Source organism: Chiroxiphia lanceolata, chromosome 8 (genome assembly GCF_009829145.1).
Source record: "Chiroxiphia lanceolata isolate bChiLan1 chromosome 8, bChiLan1.pri, whole genome shotgun sequence".
Lineage (NCBI taxonomy): Eukaryota > Metazoa > Chordata > Aves > Passeriformes > Pipridae > Chiroxiphia > Chiroxiphia lanceolata.
The window spans coordinates 32,859,999-32,874,607 of record NC_045644.1 but is presented as its reverse complement, the minus strand read 5'-3'; the positions used below and the strand labels follow the sequence as shown (position 1 = coordinate 32,874,607).

At 38.0% G+C, this 14,609-nt stretch overlaps 1 protein-coding gene across 4 annotated transcripts in view; it reads left to right on the top strand.

Moving 5' to 3' along the window:
* The window catches only part of CTNNA3 (catenin alpha 3), a 431,146-nt gene that overhangs the window by 274,272 nt on the left and 142,265 nt on the right, over positions 1 to 14,609 (top strand). For all 4 annotated transcript variants that reach the window (XM_032694679.1, XM_032694676.1, XM_032694677.1 and 1 more), the window contains one exon: positions 8,721 to 8,813. In XM_032694679.1, coding sequence (XP_032550570.1) covers positions 8,721 to 8,813 — 93 coding nt within the window. The remainder of the gene's footprint in view (positions 1 to 8,720; positions 8,814 to 14,609) is intronic.

Below are 14,609 nucleotides of genomic sequence, written 5' to 3'. Positions count from 1 at the left end.
TATTCTATACAAACTGAAGTAGCTACGAGCCTACTTCCAGCTCCACTGCAGTTGGAATTGGCTGTCTGTACATGGCTTTCATGCACCATTCACAAAGAGGAGAATAAAAAGTAATAAACCTGAGAAAAATTACTTATTCATTTAAGGGATAAAGGAAGGGTAAAAATTAATGAGAGGGTTAATTATATTTTTACAAGATATTTGAAATGTAGCCTGTAGTGAATGCATAAAAATATACTGTGGTGCAATAAGAATGTAATGCATAAGAATATACTATGTGTCTGTGGCACAGGTTAGATTTTTACCACTGGAGCAATGTAACATTTATTTTGTTTTACAGACAACTTAGTTATGCAGTACACATGTATGTACTTAATTATGAATGAGTAAGGGATTACTTCCTAGCCACTGCACATACCATTGGCTTGACCGACTCAGAAAAAGCATCCTAAGTGTGTTTACAGCCTTAAATTTCAATTTCGCATTTCAATTCACTTCGGCGTGGAAAGTTTTTGAATGGAGTCAGCGTACACCCAGACCTCCTGCCTGCCCTGTGCGGCGAGTCAGTGACACTGAGCGAGAGGAACCCAATCCCCGGGGCGGTGGGAAATCGCGGTGTTCACAGCGGCTTCTCACGCAGCCGGGGATGAGGCTCTGTTAAAGCTTTCCAGGCACGGACCCGTCAGACCCTCCTGTGGTGAGAGGCTCAAACACACACACACACACACGCACACACAAAATCACACACACACACAAACTCACATACACACAAATTCACACAAACACACACACGCAACCTCATATGCGTAAACAAAGTCACAAACACACACACAAAACCACACACGCACAAAACCACACACACAAATTCACACAAGCTCACACACACAAACACACACAGAGTCACTCACACACACAAACTCACAAACACACACACAAATTCACACACACACAAACTCCCCCCCACTCACACACAGCTGTGTTTGATGAGGCCCAGGCTGCACCTGCTCAGCACCTGCCCTACCCGCTCTGTAGGTGCAGGTGCTCCGGGCACGCCCTGGGTGCAGGTGGGCTCTGTGTCTCTGGAGCAGGTGGGTTCAGCTGCACAATCCCATGTGGAGCTTTTATGGTAAATGCTGAAGGTGCCTTTTGATCTCCTGGCAGGGGGATCCCACCATTCCGGCCACCAGGTGCTGAGGGCAGGTGGTGCGGGCTGGGCAGGTCAGGCTGCTAAAACCAGCCAGAGCTGTGTATTTTCTGCTTTATTGTCTGCTTTAAGAGATGTTATTTTGCTTTCGTAAGCAGTGAGGTTTGGTTGCCTTGCTGCTTTAAGGCATAATTTTGTACCACATAAATTCTAAAATACCAATCCATGAGGCAACAACAGAAAACAACATGTTAAGAAATATTTTCCCAGGTTCGGAGATTTTCGATCTCACCTGTTGGAGACAAAATGGCCTGTTTTGAGATGAAGGAGTGCAACTAAGTGATAATGAGATTCTGGGAGCACAGGTGTGGATGAGGGATGTACAGCCAAGTCTGGGGTGGTCTTTGGATCAGTGTTGGGACTTAGTTATTATGTATTATTCTTAAAGCTGTTTGGTGAGTGTTACAGTAATCCTCTGGTTATCACCTTTTCAATTCCTGTTGAGTGAAAGTAAGACAAGAATAGATTAAAGGTCTTTGTAATCATGCAGAAATCATGATAGTATTGTATCCTGTGTCACTCTGAAATGAATGCATTTTTTGTTTGTGGTAGGTACAAATTTATACATCTGCGTTCTGTCATTGTTTCCTGTCTTCAGTGAGGCTCTATGAAGGGCTGTACTTTGCTTTTTGGTAGTCATTAAGTCTTCTCTGCAAGGATTTCTCTGAATTACTCTCCTTTAGTTTAAGTCGAGGAAACAGCAGTTATCAACATTTCAGCTGCTGGAAAGCCTAGGGGAAAAAAGTTGTCACAATAAATTGTGAAGTGTAAAACCAAGTTTTTTTTTTTGAAAATAAGGTTTTTCTTTTTTTTTTCTGCCTGCAAATGTGCTGTGTGTTGCATACCATTCAGCACTGAATTCGTGCTGAGCTGTCCCAGAGGTTGGAGGGAGACTGTTGGGTTGGAGAAAGATTCCAAGAATACTGAAAGAGAGAATGAACTCATGATAAGTTCTGAAATGGGGTGACTCTTCTTTCTGAAAAGCCAATACTTGGAAAGAATTCTTTAAACACATCTATGTGTTCACTTGTGTGAGGTAGGAGGGGTTGGTGGTTGCATATAATATGAGTTGCCTTGGGCTCTGACCTGCTTTCTTCAGTGAATTTCATCTTTTAAATTAGGGGATGGACTTGTACTTTCTCTGGGAAGGCTTTCAAAGTGCTGGATTTCAGATATTGCCACAAGCAGAATCTTGATAAAGTTGGATGACCTTTGTTTTTATATTTTTTTATCTTTTTTTTTGTTGTTGTTTTGTGGAATATTTGAGTAAACAGTAATAAGAAAGTAATTAAGGATGCATTAATGCGTATTTTTGAATCTTGCCTGTGTTTTATAGAATAAATGGGCCTGAAATCTTGGCTATTGTATTGACAGTTTATTATATATGCTGTATTTATTATTTAAGTGCAGGAGATGGAGGGTTTTGTGCAGTTTTGAGAACTGGTCGATCCTTACTGACTTTCACTGGTGAGTGATGTTCCTCAGATCCCACTAGTGTCAGACAGTTAAGGACAGTTCACTGATCTGTTTATAAGCACTGTGTGCCCCTTTCCCTCAAGAACTGTGTATCCTAGCAGGGAGTTTTGATCACTCCTTCCCTTAGATATTTTATGGAATTGGCTAATTCTGTGCATGACTGAGTCCTCTTGCTCGGGGTAACTGCTGTCTTATTTGACATTTTTGTTGTGATGCTGAGCTAAGGAAAATGAGAAGGTTTGCTATTAATTACATGATTACAGAACTGGATAGTCACTTTATCCTTTTGAAAACCCTGCCTTCTTCTGGTTTAATTCAATACACAGCATCTTTCTACTGCTAAATTTTTTTTTTATCTCGATACTGACATTTATTTTTTTTCTGTCTGCATGAAAAAAGAACCAGGGACAAGGCAGTACAAATGGTTGGGTTTTAGTCAGTTCTTTGCCTCTCCTATTCTCCTTTTCAAGCAGTTTTCTTTATATTGCTGTGCTCACATGGCACTGCTGGAATGCCCTCTGTTGCTAACATTCAGCAAATGGTGCTAAGGGGAGGTTTCATCAAGCAGTTTACCTTTAGGTCTTTCACTTGCTGTTGTGTCTGGGCCCGTGGAAGGACCTTTGTTCAGATATCAGAGGCTGCTTCCCACTTATTCCAGTGGATTAAGTCTGGTCCTGGTGTGGATGGTACGTTTTTTGGAGAGACCATTAGTGAGACACAGGTCACAACTACAGGCAGTTTCTGTTTAGTGGAGTCTTCAGCTAACCTGGGTTACCAGGGCACAGATAAAATCCAAATAGAGTGTCTGTTCTTGGTAATAACAAGGGCTCTGCATACTGAGGTCTAGAGAGAGAATCCTTAACTGAGTTCTTCAGCTGTAAACTGTGACCCAAAGCAGTGAGAGAAAGCTTAATGGGGCATCTAGCCTGACACCTTTATTGAAAAGGAAATTATTTCTGAAATGTTACTGGGCGGAATTCTTCCTTACTAATGTGTGGTGTTTGCTACAGAGTATTGTGTGTGGTTTTTTCCCATTTTTATTTTGGTTGAGGCCCAATTCATCAAATCTCCTAAATGAACTTGTATGAGAGAAGACTTGTCTGAGAACGTGGAACTTGAAGTAAACCTGTTACAGTTATGTTGCTAAAAAACAAAACGAGTCCAAAAACCAACAATCTGGTCCGCTGGTATTCAAAAACCTTTTATTAATTAATTGCAGAAGCAGAATCGTCACGTTTAATGGAAAATATTTTAAGTTATGTAATACTCTGAGGAGTAACATCTTAAGCAGGTGGTTGGTTACTCCTCAAGGGGGGCAGTGATAAGCCTCAGGTACACCAGGTGGAGCTGATTTTGTTAAATCAGGAGTGATTATGGCATTAGTGGAATACTGGGTGATTCAGATCTACAGAAAATGGAAGGAAATAGAGACCTGCACAATTAAGAGAAGTACAAAAGGAGCTAAAAGGAGTGAAGAGACTTGCAGGTGTGTAGTGCCCCAGAGTAGTTAATTTAGCAGACTCAAGAATCCTTCTAGAAAAGTGCAAGGAGAAAAGCTAAGAGAGACAGGGAAAGCAACATATATTAAATAGATTGTTGAGTAGAGTTTTTAGCTTCATCTTCACAAAAGTAAAAACTAATAAAAGTTGAGAGTGTAAATTTTGACCTAAAGTATTACTATTTGAGTTGATCTGGAAAGAAATTAAGTTTTGTGGTAGAAAATGGACTGGAAAACAAGCAAGATTGTGATATTACTTTATTGCCTACTGGAGGTAAGTTTTCAGTCTAGAGCAATGTGTTTTTTCACTATAAACAAATATTCTAGTCAATGTAGGTTTTATCAAGCTCATAAAAATGCATTTAGTAATCATAAATGCATATAAAAATGCAGCAATGACTAGAAGACATACATACATCAATATAGCTGTTCCCTTGAAAAAGTATAGAGTCAATATTTAATGTTGACCTTTATAGTTTTTTCATGGCTCTTTTTTTGTATGAACAGTCATTTTCCTCAGAAGACTTTTCAAGGCTTCATTAGTAAAACCAGTGGTAGAAACTTCAAATGCATCATAAACTTGCAGAAAGTATTTCTGTATACCACAAAACTGGAAGCAAAGAATATGGAAGTAGCTTTTTCACTTACAGTTTGAGGAGAGCAGGGAGTTACAATCAGTTTACAGAGAGTACATAATTTATATCAAAAGCTATGTTGACTGCTGTAATGCTGAAATTTAAATGTTATTTTTCAGCTCAGTATTCAGTTGCTCTCCTACAAATGGAATACTGTCAGGGTTGACAGAGAACCTGTCAGCAGCCTGGCAATTAGTGATGAGGAATTTAAACAACTTTTAGGAAATATTTACTGTAATGGTGGACGGAACAAACATAATGCAGCCCAGACCAAAGGTCACCAATCAAAATGTGTATAGTGTCACCAATAGCATGTCACAGCATGCACAGTGTCTTCAGTGTCACCAATAAGAGTGTGTGCAGTGTCTTATGCTTGAGACTTTTGACCAATTGTGTTGTGACACGATAGTGTACAAAGAGTATAAGAGAAACACTTGAGAGCAATAAACAGCTTCCTGATCACCTTGCACCTGGACTATGTCTGACTCTGATATCTGTGTCGCATTGGCCGTTCCGACATTATCAGCGACAGAATACCTTCCAAATTGTGATTATTCAGGATTAACCAAACCAAACAAACCACAACAAAACAACAGCAACATAACAAAAACAACAACAAAACAAATGAAGAAAAACAGCAAAAAAACCCCCGCAAAATTATCAGTCAGTATTTTAAACTTTCTAGTAAAGGCTACATTTGAAATCTTGTGACAAACAATTTAAATTTTCTTGAAATTTGAAGCATGTCAGTTTTTATTTTAGACATATCACTGGTTTTCCTTGCTTTGATTTAGAGTATGTTACAAAACCACTTAAATATCAACAGAGCATTTGTTATCCAAGGCTATACAGTCTCCCAGTATGGTACTGAGAATTTCCATTGGATTACCAATGGGAGGGATTGGATTGCCAGAGAGTTCTTTAAGTATGCTAAAAATATTACAAAGAACAGACTTTGGGCTTCCCTGCAGAGTGGTGAAGGACCCAGTAAACTTTAGGTTAGACAGAGCTTTGAAGGGTCTTTCCTCAGCAAAAGATTTTCTTGACAGGAAGGATTTACTATGAAGAAGAGGAAGTTCATGGAATTAACAACTTACTTATCCTTAGCAATTTACAGTATAAGTGAATTAGGATAAAATAATGTAAAGAAACTGAGCTCCTATGGGTGGAGCAAGAGGGATCACATCCAAAGAACATGTTGCTTCATTTAGTACAATTTATAGAAGAGGAATTTAGTTCGTTGGCACACAGTCTGTTCCCAAGCAAATACTTATTTTTGGGAGTTAATGCAGTGAATTTGACTGAAAAAAATCCTTGGGGGTACATTTAGTTCTTACTGTGAAGTGTGAACAATAGAACAGTAAAGCTGTTCTCAACTGAGAATGAAACAGGTGGTGAGGCAATGCAGTGATTATTTACACTTTTACCACTTTAAAATCTCACTTTTGCATTTGGCTTTGCATTTGTGTTCTCACCTTGGAGTTAACTCTGAACCACTGTCTTGCATTTGTGACATTTAATGTAAATAGTACAAACCTCTCTTTGCTGTTGGAAAGTTGCCTGGCATAAATTCCTAATGCTTATAATCCTTAGTTGGCTGCTTGTGCTTTGAGAATGGTATTATGAATTGGATCATCACCAAGGAATACCTACAGCTGAGCTGAAGAATTAGGAGGGGAAGCATAAGATCAGAAAGAGTTTTTCCTCTCTCTATAAAAAAGCATCATGGCTGTTGACTTAAAATAAAAGGGAATACTTGTGGACTAAGAGATCCTTCCCAACCTGAGCGTGCTTTGTCAGAAAAGAGCCATGCTTTTTTACCCTTCTGATTTTCAACATGGACTGGTAACATACACATGATTTGTCCCCAGATGCTGATGGGCTCTATAGAGCCATTGGCATGGATTGGTTTAGAGTTCATTCTCATATTTTGAACAGGGGTTTGTATTTTGAACATGGAATGGTTTAGAGTTTATTCTCATATTTTGAAGAACTGCATGATCTCTGCAAGCCTCTTTTAACCTAATTTATTATTCTGTGACTCTCTGACACAATTTAAATCAAGGGCTGCATTTGTGCTGAAATGTTGGAGCCACTGCAACTGGAAAACAGGATAAAAAGTTGTTCTAAACTGTCTCTGTATCTGCCTTGCTGATCAAGACAGGGATAAAACAGTTATTGCTTACAGCAGAGAACTCAATCTTAAAACTGTTCTTACTGATAAACAGGAGCTGTGTATCCCACATGTTTGCAGTGGATCCTAAGGAATGAAAAGTAGCTTGTCTGGGAACTGTGAAATGAAATTTGAAAAACCTGAGGAACCTTATGCTAAAGAAAAAAAGACTGCTGAGGGTTTATTTTATCCTGGTGGAATGGCTGTTATTGCCTTTTTTTTTCTTAACCGTTGAATTGTTACTGCTTTAGGCATAGAGAAGCTCTTTCAGAAACAGATCAATAATATTTGCACCGAGCCTTGTTCTTTGTTTGTTTAGGGGTGTGTATTAATGAAGTGTGAATGAATGCAGTGTGACATTAGGGATACAGAAGCAGCTCAGTGACTAGGGCAAAAGAATGAAAATATTCAAACCAACATGAATTAGTTTTTGGGGACCAATAGTGAAAACCTCTGACCTTCAATCCAAAGAAAAATAACTGATTGTTTTTTTGGAGGGGAGGGAATAGCATCTTTTAGAGTTGTATTGTGATGACACCAAATCATCTATTGGTAGTTTAGGGTGAAGAGTCAGGAGGGAAAGCATAGAATCAAACCCGTTTTTTTTCAGATACTGCATTAAAAAACCAACCCATGGCAGTTTGCTTCAAAAAAGAGGGAATACAGTGTCAGTGCATCTATGCAAACTGGATTTCTTCAGTCTTAACCGTTCTTTTGTATGTGGTCAAGATAATGCATTCCACAGGTAGGGAATCAGTGAGTTCTGTTGGAATACCAGGGATAGGTGCATGGAGTATTTATATGTAGGCAGAGGTGACCATGGAAGGCCCTACATTAGGACCCTCATCCACTTCACAAAGGGTCTTACTCAGTCACTTCTGACTTTGCAATAGGACAAGTAATTAATCTGTCTGTGCGCTAATAATACCTTCTAATTACTTTACATCAATTAAGTAAGAATAATAAAAGCCTTTGGCAATAGGTCATGGTTGAACTAGCAGTAGTATCCTAAAGCCTGTTGGTGTTCAGTTGCAGTGAGTGAAGCAAGTGCTGTTTTTCCTTAATCTGTTTAAACTTGTGGAACTGTGGAGCATCATGGAAGAGGTTTTTACTCTAAAGGAAGCTGGATCTCCATGATGTATAGTAAAATAAACCAGAAGATAGACTTGTTCTTTCACAGATTTCAAGTTTCCATCTGCATTTGCAGTGTCAGCTGCACTGATGTGACTATTCCAGTAGAAAACCGTATCTCTAATTAAAGGAATGATCTGTGGATAGCTCAGAGCATAAATTACTCTGTGTTTTGTTACAGCAAATAAAGGTAAATGTTGTTTGAGCTTTAAGGTCTTAAAAATAAGTTTTAAAAAAAAAGTTAAAAAGCTGGACCTGATTTGAAGGGCTCTGAAAAATTAACAGGTGAGATCACAAGCAACTTTAGCTGAAGCCTTAGGTTCTTACTTTGAAATTTCCTCATGTAATCTAAACAACACCCTGCAGCTGTTACCTGGTGAACCTCAACTGGGATGAGATCATGAGATTTCATGTCATTGTCACCCCTTTCCACTGCTCTTTTTTCACCCCAGTGTTTCCTTGTTCAAATATGTCCTTTGAAAAATTATTTTCCAAAACCAAAGGCTTTCTAGCAGAGATGGTTTTTGGCAAGTTTGGGGGTTTGGGGATGCATTCTTACTTAAAAGGCTCTTTGTTTATTGAAGTTTGTTTCTTTTGTTTAAGGTTGCTAATCTTGCTTGTTCATTGTCAACAAATGAAGATGGAACGAAAATTGTCCAGATGGCAGCTAATCACATAGAGACCTTGTGCCCACAGGTAGGACTTTTTCAATTAATTCCCGTTACAGCTCACTGACCATACAGTGTATTGTCCCACAACATAGATGTTTAGCTGTGCTCCTTTAGTCTAAATTCACATTCCATTTATACAGTTCAGTGTAGCAAATGGAGACCAAATGGCAAATCCAGGGCAAATACTCAATTTGTTTTCTCTTTGTGCTTAACATAGGAATGGTTGATAGTCTGTATTGATTGGGAGTTCAGAAAAGCTATAAAAGTTACAATTGCAGAAATATGCTGTTCTCTTTCTGAAATCCAACCTGTTTGAATGAACATTGTAATATGATAGGCAGATTTGGAACGTTTTTACACTTAGAAAACAATACCTGTTTTGACCTTTAGCTTAAAATACGCAAAACCCCAATCAAGTGGTAATAGTATGTGAACAGCAAAGGATGAATTCTTCTGATTATCACCAATTTAAAAGATCAAACCTTTGTCTTAGGGAAATGAATGAAAAAAAGGCACAGCTACAGATTTATTCTACAAAATTTATTCACTCTTGGTTTGTCATGTTCAGTATTATAGAGATATAAAAACCTCTGCAGTTAGATCTGTTTAGAACAAAAATTTTAGGGATTTCTGTGAATCTGATCTGTGAGTTTTAGTTCTTTGGAGAACACTGTGGTTTACACGGTGGCCTAAGTCTTCTCACCCTTTTGTCCTAAATGTGGTGGAAATAAAAGATGAAGAGTAAATATTAATAATATGTTCAGTAGCAAGCTTGAGAAGTGCATTTTATCCTATTGAATAACTGCAAGTCTTGGAGAAAGGAGGTTCTATTGAGGAAATGAGATGTTCTGAAAAAACCACAGACCAGTGTTTTCTCTTGAGTCATTCAGGTTCAGTGTCTGTTCTTGAACCATTCTGTGTTTCACATGCCAGCTTCTTTGTTTCTCCAGGGGTTCAGGTGCACCTTTGCAATGGATTATTATGCATCCAATTCAGCTTTTTAATTGAAATTGAAACCTACACTTTCAGGGTATCACATCTGATACCAGAAACTCCTAAAATCTAATTTTGACTAAAATATTGATTTTTCTCCACAGCCATTTAAGTTTCTGGGCTTTTAATTTCCTGTGGTAAAATGGAAGTTTCTTGGTTTTATTTCTTTTTTTTTTTTTTCTGTTTAACCTAGAGGTAAACCAGGGATGAATTAGTTGATGATTATAGATCTGTCTAAAAAGAGAATGTGGTATGCACATGATAAGATTATGTAGCTCCTAATGGTGTGTTCATTGTGCAGGATTTGCTGCTTTCTTAGATAAGGACCATGCCCTGTGAAAGCAATTCATATTTTACCTAAGTAAGAAATAACAGATTCGGGCTCCTGCATTTTTCAATAAATCAGATTATGCCATATCAGTTAAAAACCTTCCACAGGGAAAATAATTATCTCTTAAGTTGCCTGTGAGGGTTATCAATCAGAGTTCAGAATGGGGAAATTCTTGTGTAGAACTCCCCAATGTTCTTAAATCTTTAGAGTCAAAAACTTGGTATTTTATGTGCTCTGAAAGATATATTTCTTGAAGAGAAACATGTGGTTGGGATTGAAATCTGAAATAGTAGAATTAAAACAGAACCTCCCTACCTCAAACACCACAAACATACCAACCAAAAAAAAAATCCAGCAACAAAGGCAACAGCTACGGAAAACACCTGGGAGTCCTGGGAGTTTTGCAGATTTGACCAGCAAAAGTCCCCATGGAACACAGGGGGAAAGGCAGATGCAGAACTGGCAAACCTTGGAGGAAAACCTTGTTGCTTTTGTTACACTAATCAGATTCTACTGTAGTGAAATTATTAGTGAATATTTGATTGTTCAATAAATGGAATAAACTAGTGTGTGTGTTAGAGGCAATGCAAAACACATAATGCCTGTTCCTGGAATTTCATGAATGCCTCATGAGAAATGAGTTTAATATTAATCTTACATCAATAATCATAGAATAAAGAAATAAAGAGCTACTAGTGTAGGATTTGATGAAGGAAGAATTATTTCTCTCCGTTTAACTCACTTTTGACTGGGAGAATTTTCTTCAGTTTTGTCAGGTAAGTGAAATCTACGATGTCACTTGTTGCAGGTGGGAGCCCATGTTACTTTCCTGGTGTGGAAACAACATCTTGGCTCGTGAAAGAAAGAGAAGAAAAAGAACCCACAAAAGCAAGCAGCAAGAATTTTAATCTGTAGAGCTGTTTTGCTAATATCCATTTTGGGTTTGGCACCATTATGCTTCAGTTCAGTGGCATGTTTGAAGAAGATTCTGGTTCTTCTAACAGTTAGTCCTCTGGAATACCTGATAGATGGTAAATATAGAGATGGAAAATGATCCAAAATGTGGGAAACCAGAGATTAGCAGTCAAGCATCTGGCTTCTCTATCTAAATTATAGGGTTTTTTACATTTTTATGGTCTTAGTCTGATCAGCTTCCAGATGGTCCAACATGTATGCTTGGCACATCAGGTCTTAGATATGTGAATTTTAGGCTCACTTCCTTTGAAGGTGGGGTCTGGCTGGAGCTTGCTGATGGTTACCAAAGTGGTGCAGGGTGATTAACGTCAATTCTGGAGTGTCATAAAAGGATGGAAAATGCAGGAAAAGCACATGAATGTTCATGGTTTAGCTTAACCTTTATATGATGATAAACAAATGTTTGGAAGTCATTCAATTCCATGCAGTATTTTTATCAGATATTTTAAAAAGATGAGGTATGGACTGATATAAGCAGAACCTTGGATATTAGTCTTTTTACCTGAGTTCTGTTTTCCTCTTAAGTATTGAGAAAGAGAGATGGAAATCATCTGATTATAATGTTATTAGGTGAGAAGCAATTCTGTGGATCATGTAACTAATGAAAAGCACGTAACACTTGGCACATTTGTGGAAGATACAGCTCTAATTTTCATTGCCATCTTTCCTTGCTGCTTAGAGCTTAATATACTGCTAGTAATTTTTAATACTGCTTGCTGTGTGATAAACCACTAAATATAGAAGCTGATTTTTTGGCTGTGGGAGTTTGTAAATAAATCAGTGTGGTTTTTCAGGTAACATTGAGAGAGGTATTAGGATAAGCAAGATGCTGAGCTGATCAGTGGGAATATATTTATACATATTTCTAGGCCATTGAAATACTGATCTGACAGCTGTGTTGAACATTTTGTATTTGGCTTGTCCAGCATAATCCATCTGTTTCTTCAGTACCAACAGGACAGTCTGGAACTGACTGCTGTATTTTGGTGTTACAGATCTGTTTATTGACACACCTGTACCTGCAGGGAGGAGAATGGCAAAAACTGCCCAGATTCCTTGCAAGAAACCAGACCCTGCAGATTTCCTTTCTTTGAATTTTAATAATTTCAGCATTGTTGTAGTTGTGTCTCTCTAGCAGACAGTAATAAGCATATCACATATTTTTTTAGGATCATATGAAATGGTCTGTTTATCGGTAAATTCAGAAATATGAAAGAACAAAGAGCTGAGGAGCTGACAGTGTTTTTCAGAGAGTGTGTGTATGTTTGTCCGTAGAAGAGATCCAGGTAAAGCATCTCCATTCCAGTCCACCAGCTGCTTGTACTCTCTCCTCTTCCAGGAAAAGTACATTACATTGATTACACCTGCAATTTGGTGCCTTCAGCAGCCCAAACAGTGACAACAACATGCCCCACACATGCCAGAGTCTGTCTTGAGAATCCACCTTTCCAAGCAGGGCTTGTGTGTTCTCTGCTTTCTTTCTCAAAAATTAGTCATAACTTTGTTATGCTTCCTGTAAGTTTTTGCTCAAGCTTTAAATGTGAGTGTCCTATAATTTTTTTTTTTTGGTGTGAATTAAACATTGTATGTCTTTTTCCATTATAAAAATGAGTGGAGGAATTGAGTCTTTCCTTTGAGCTATGTTTTGATTTGCACTTAAATTGTTTAGCCCTTTCGTGTTGATACAGATAAATGGATATTATTTGCTTCTGTGTTATTTTCTAGAAAGTATGTACCGAACAAACCTGAAGTTCTTGTTTGCAAAAATGAGACTTGATAGCTATTGCATTTTTTAGGTATTGAAGTTTAATTATGTGTTTTATGATGCTGTGGATTTTTGAAGCTAGCAATTCACATTTCCTATATATTTACTTTTTCATGAGAGAAAAATCAATCATCCATTTTGTTATTTGCTCTGGTACATGAAATAGTGGGGGACACTGAAGAATTTTTTTATTAGTTTCATAAAAACTCTTCACCAATATCACTTCAATAACCACAGTTTCATCATCTTGGTTGAACTGCCTGTGTGGTATCTCCTTTTATCTCTCTTAAGACTATTTTCTGGGGAAGTATGGGGGAAAAGTAATGGAGGAGAACATGGTAAATCAGTGAGTTCTCTACTATCTGCTTTAAAAGACAAAAACTGGATGTTAATATCCAACAATATCAGACATTTTATTAGGTACCACCTCCAGTCTTTCAGTTGAGAGATTACTAAGGCACAATACATACTTTTAATTAATGCCACTGTCAGCTCAACCTGCCATTCATGGCATTAGTCTGCAGTGCCTCCAAAAGCAGCGGCTGCTCCTCCTCTAGTCTCCTGCTTATCCCTTCCCTTGAGCCAGCCAAGAGTGCTCATGCATCCATACAACAACCACACCAGGAGCTGACTCGAATGAAAACTAACCTTCTTGCTTCCCAGGGTAATTCTCAGCTGCATCAGTTTTCTGATCCAGACATTAGGAGTTGCAGTTTGTTCTCTCTGTTCATGGAAACTGAGGTTTGCTGTTTCAAAAAGCTGATGAAGCCTGGGGCAGTTTCAGGTGATTGGGATGCTATGGAATCCTAAAGCTGTGTGACACCGAAATATATTGGATGGCATAGTGCTTTATTCTTTGGTACAAATAGACTTAGCTAGATGTTTGCTTTGGCTTGAACTTCTCTAATAAACAGTTTGAAGGAGGGGAAAAAACCCTGATGTGACTCTTGGATTCCCCTGAAAGCCTCACGCTGGCTGCTTGGCTCTTTTTTGATAGTAGTTGGAGAGAGAATAATTAACTACAAAATGCCTTGAGGTTTTCAATCTTGACTTTCATCTTCCAGCATCTGTTGTGTTAGAATAGAATCCTCAACAAACTCGCAATTTGTATTATTAAACAAAAATACCTACCCTGAGCAATACAGAAGCTGTTCTGTTTTATCCTCTTCTTGCCCCACCTGCAGTTAGTGGACATAAGACATGAGAATGACTGAGTTTCTTAAAGTTGCTGGAGGGCATTTGCTAGGGATTCACACTGCACAAAATTGCTGTGAATGTTTTATAAACAATTTATTTTTCTTTTCACCTTTAAAACTTTAAAGTATGTTTCCCAGAAAGGTATTTTTGTAACGTGATCTGCAAGGGGGTTTTCTGTGTTATATTTTCAAATATAAATGCAAAATATGTCTGGAAATTTGACTATCTGCTTTACTAAACTCCAAATTAAAAGTAATTAGGAATTGAGTCCGTAAGAGCAGCTTTGGATATAAAAATAGCAAGTACACCAGTTTGCTTCCTGTATCTCTAAGATGATTGTGCAATATTGTTGATATAGATGCAGAGTTTAATTTGCTCCTCTGAGTTTACTGCCCTAAAGCTCTCACTACTATTGAAAATAGAATAATTTCAAGGGAAGCTTTCTTTCTAATGTCCTTGAAACTTGCCGTGTGATGTGACACGTGTTCGCATTTGTGCATGAAACACAGGTAAGGTCAGTGTGTTTGCATTATACCATTTCTTCTGTCTCCTTTGCACTT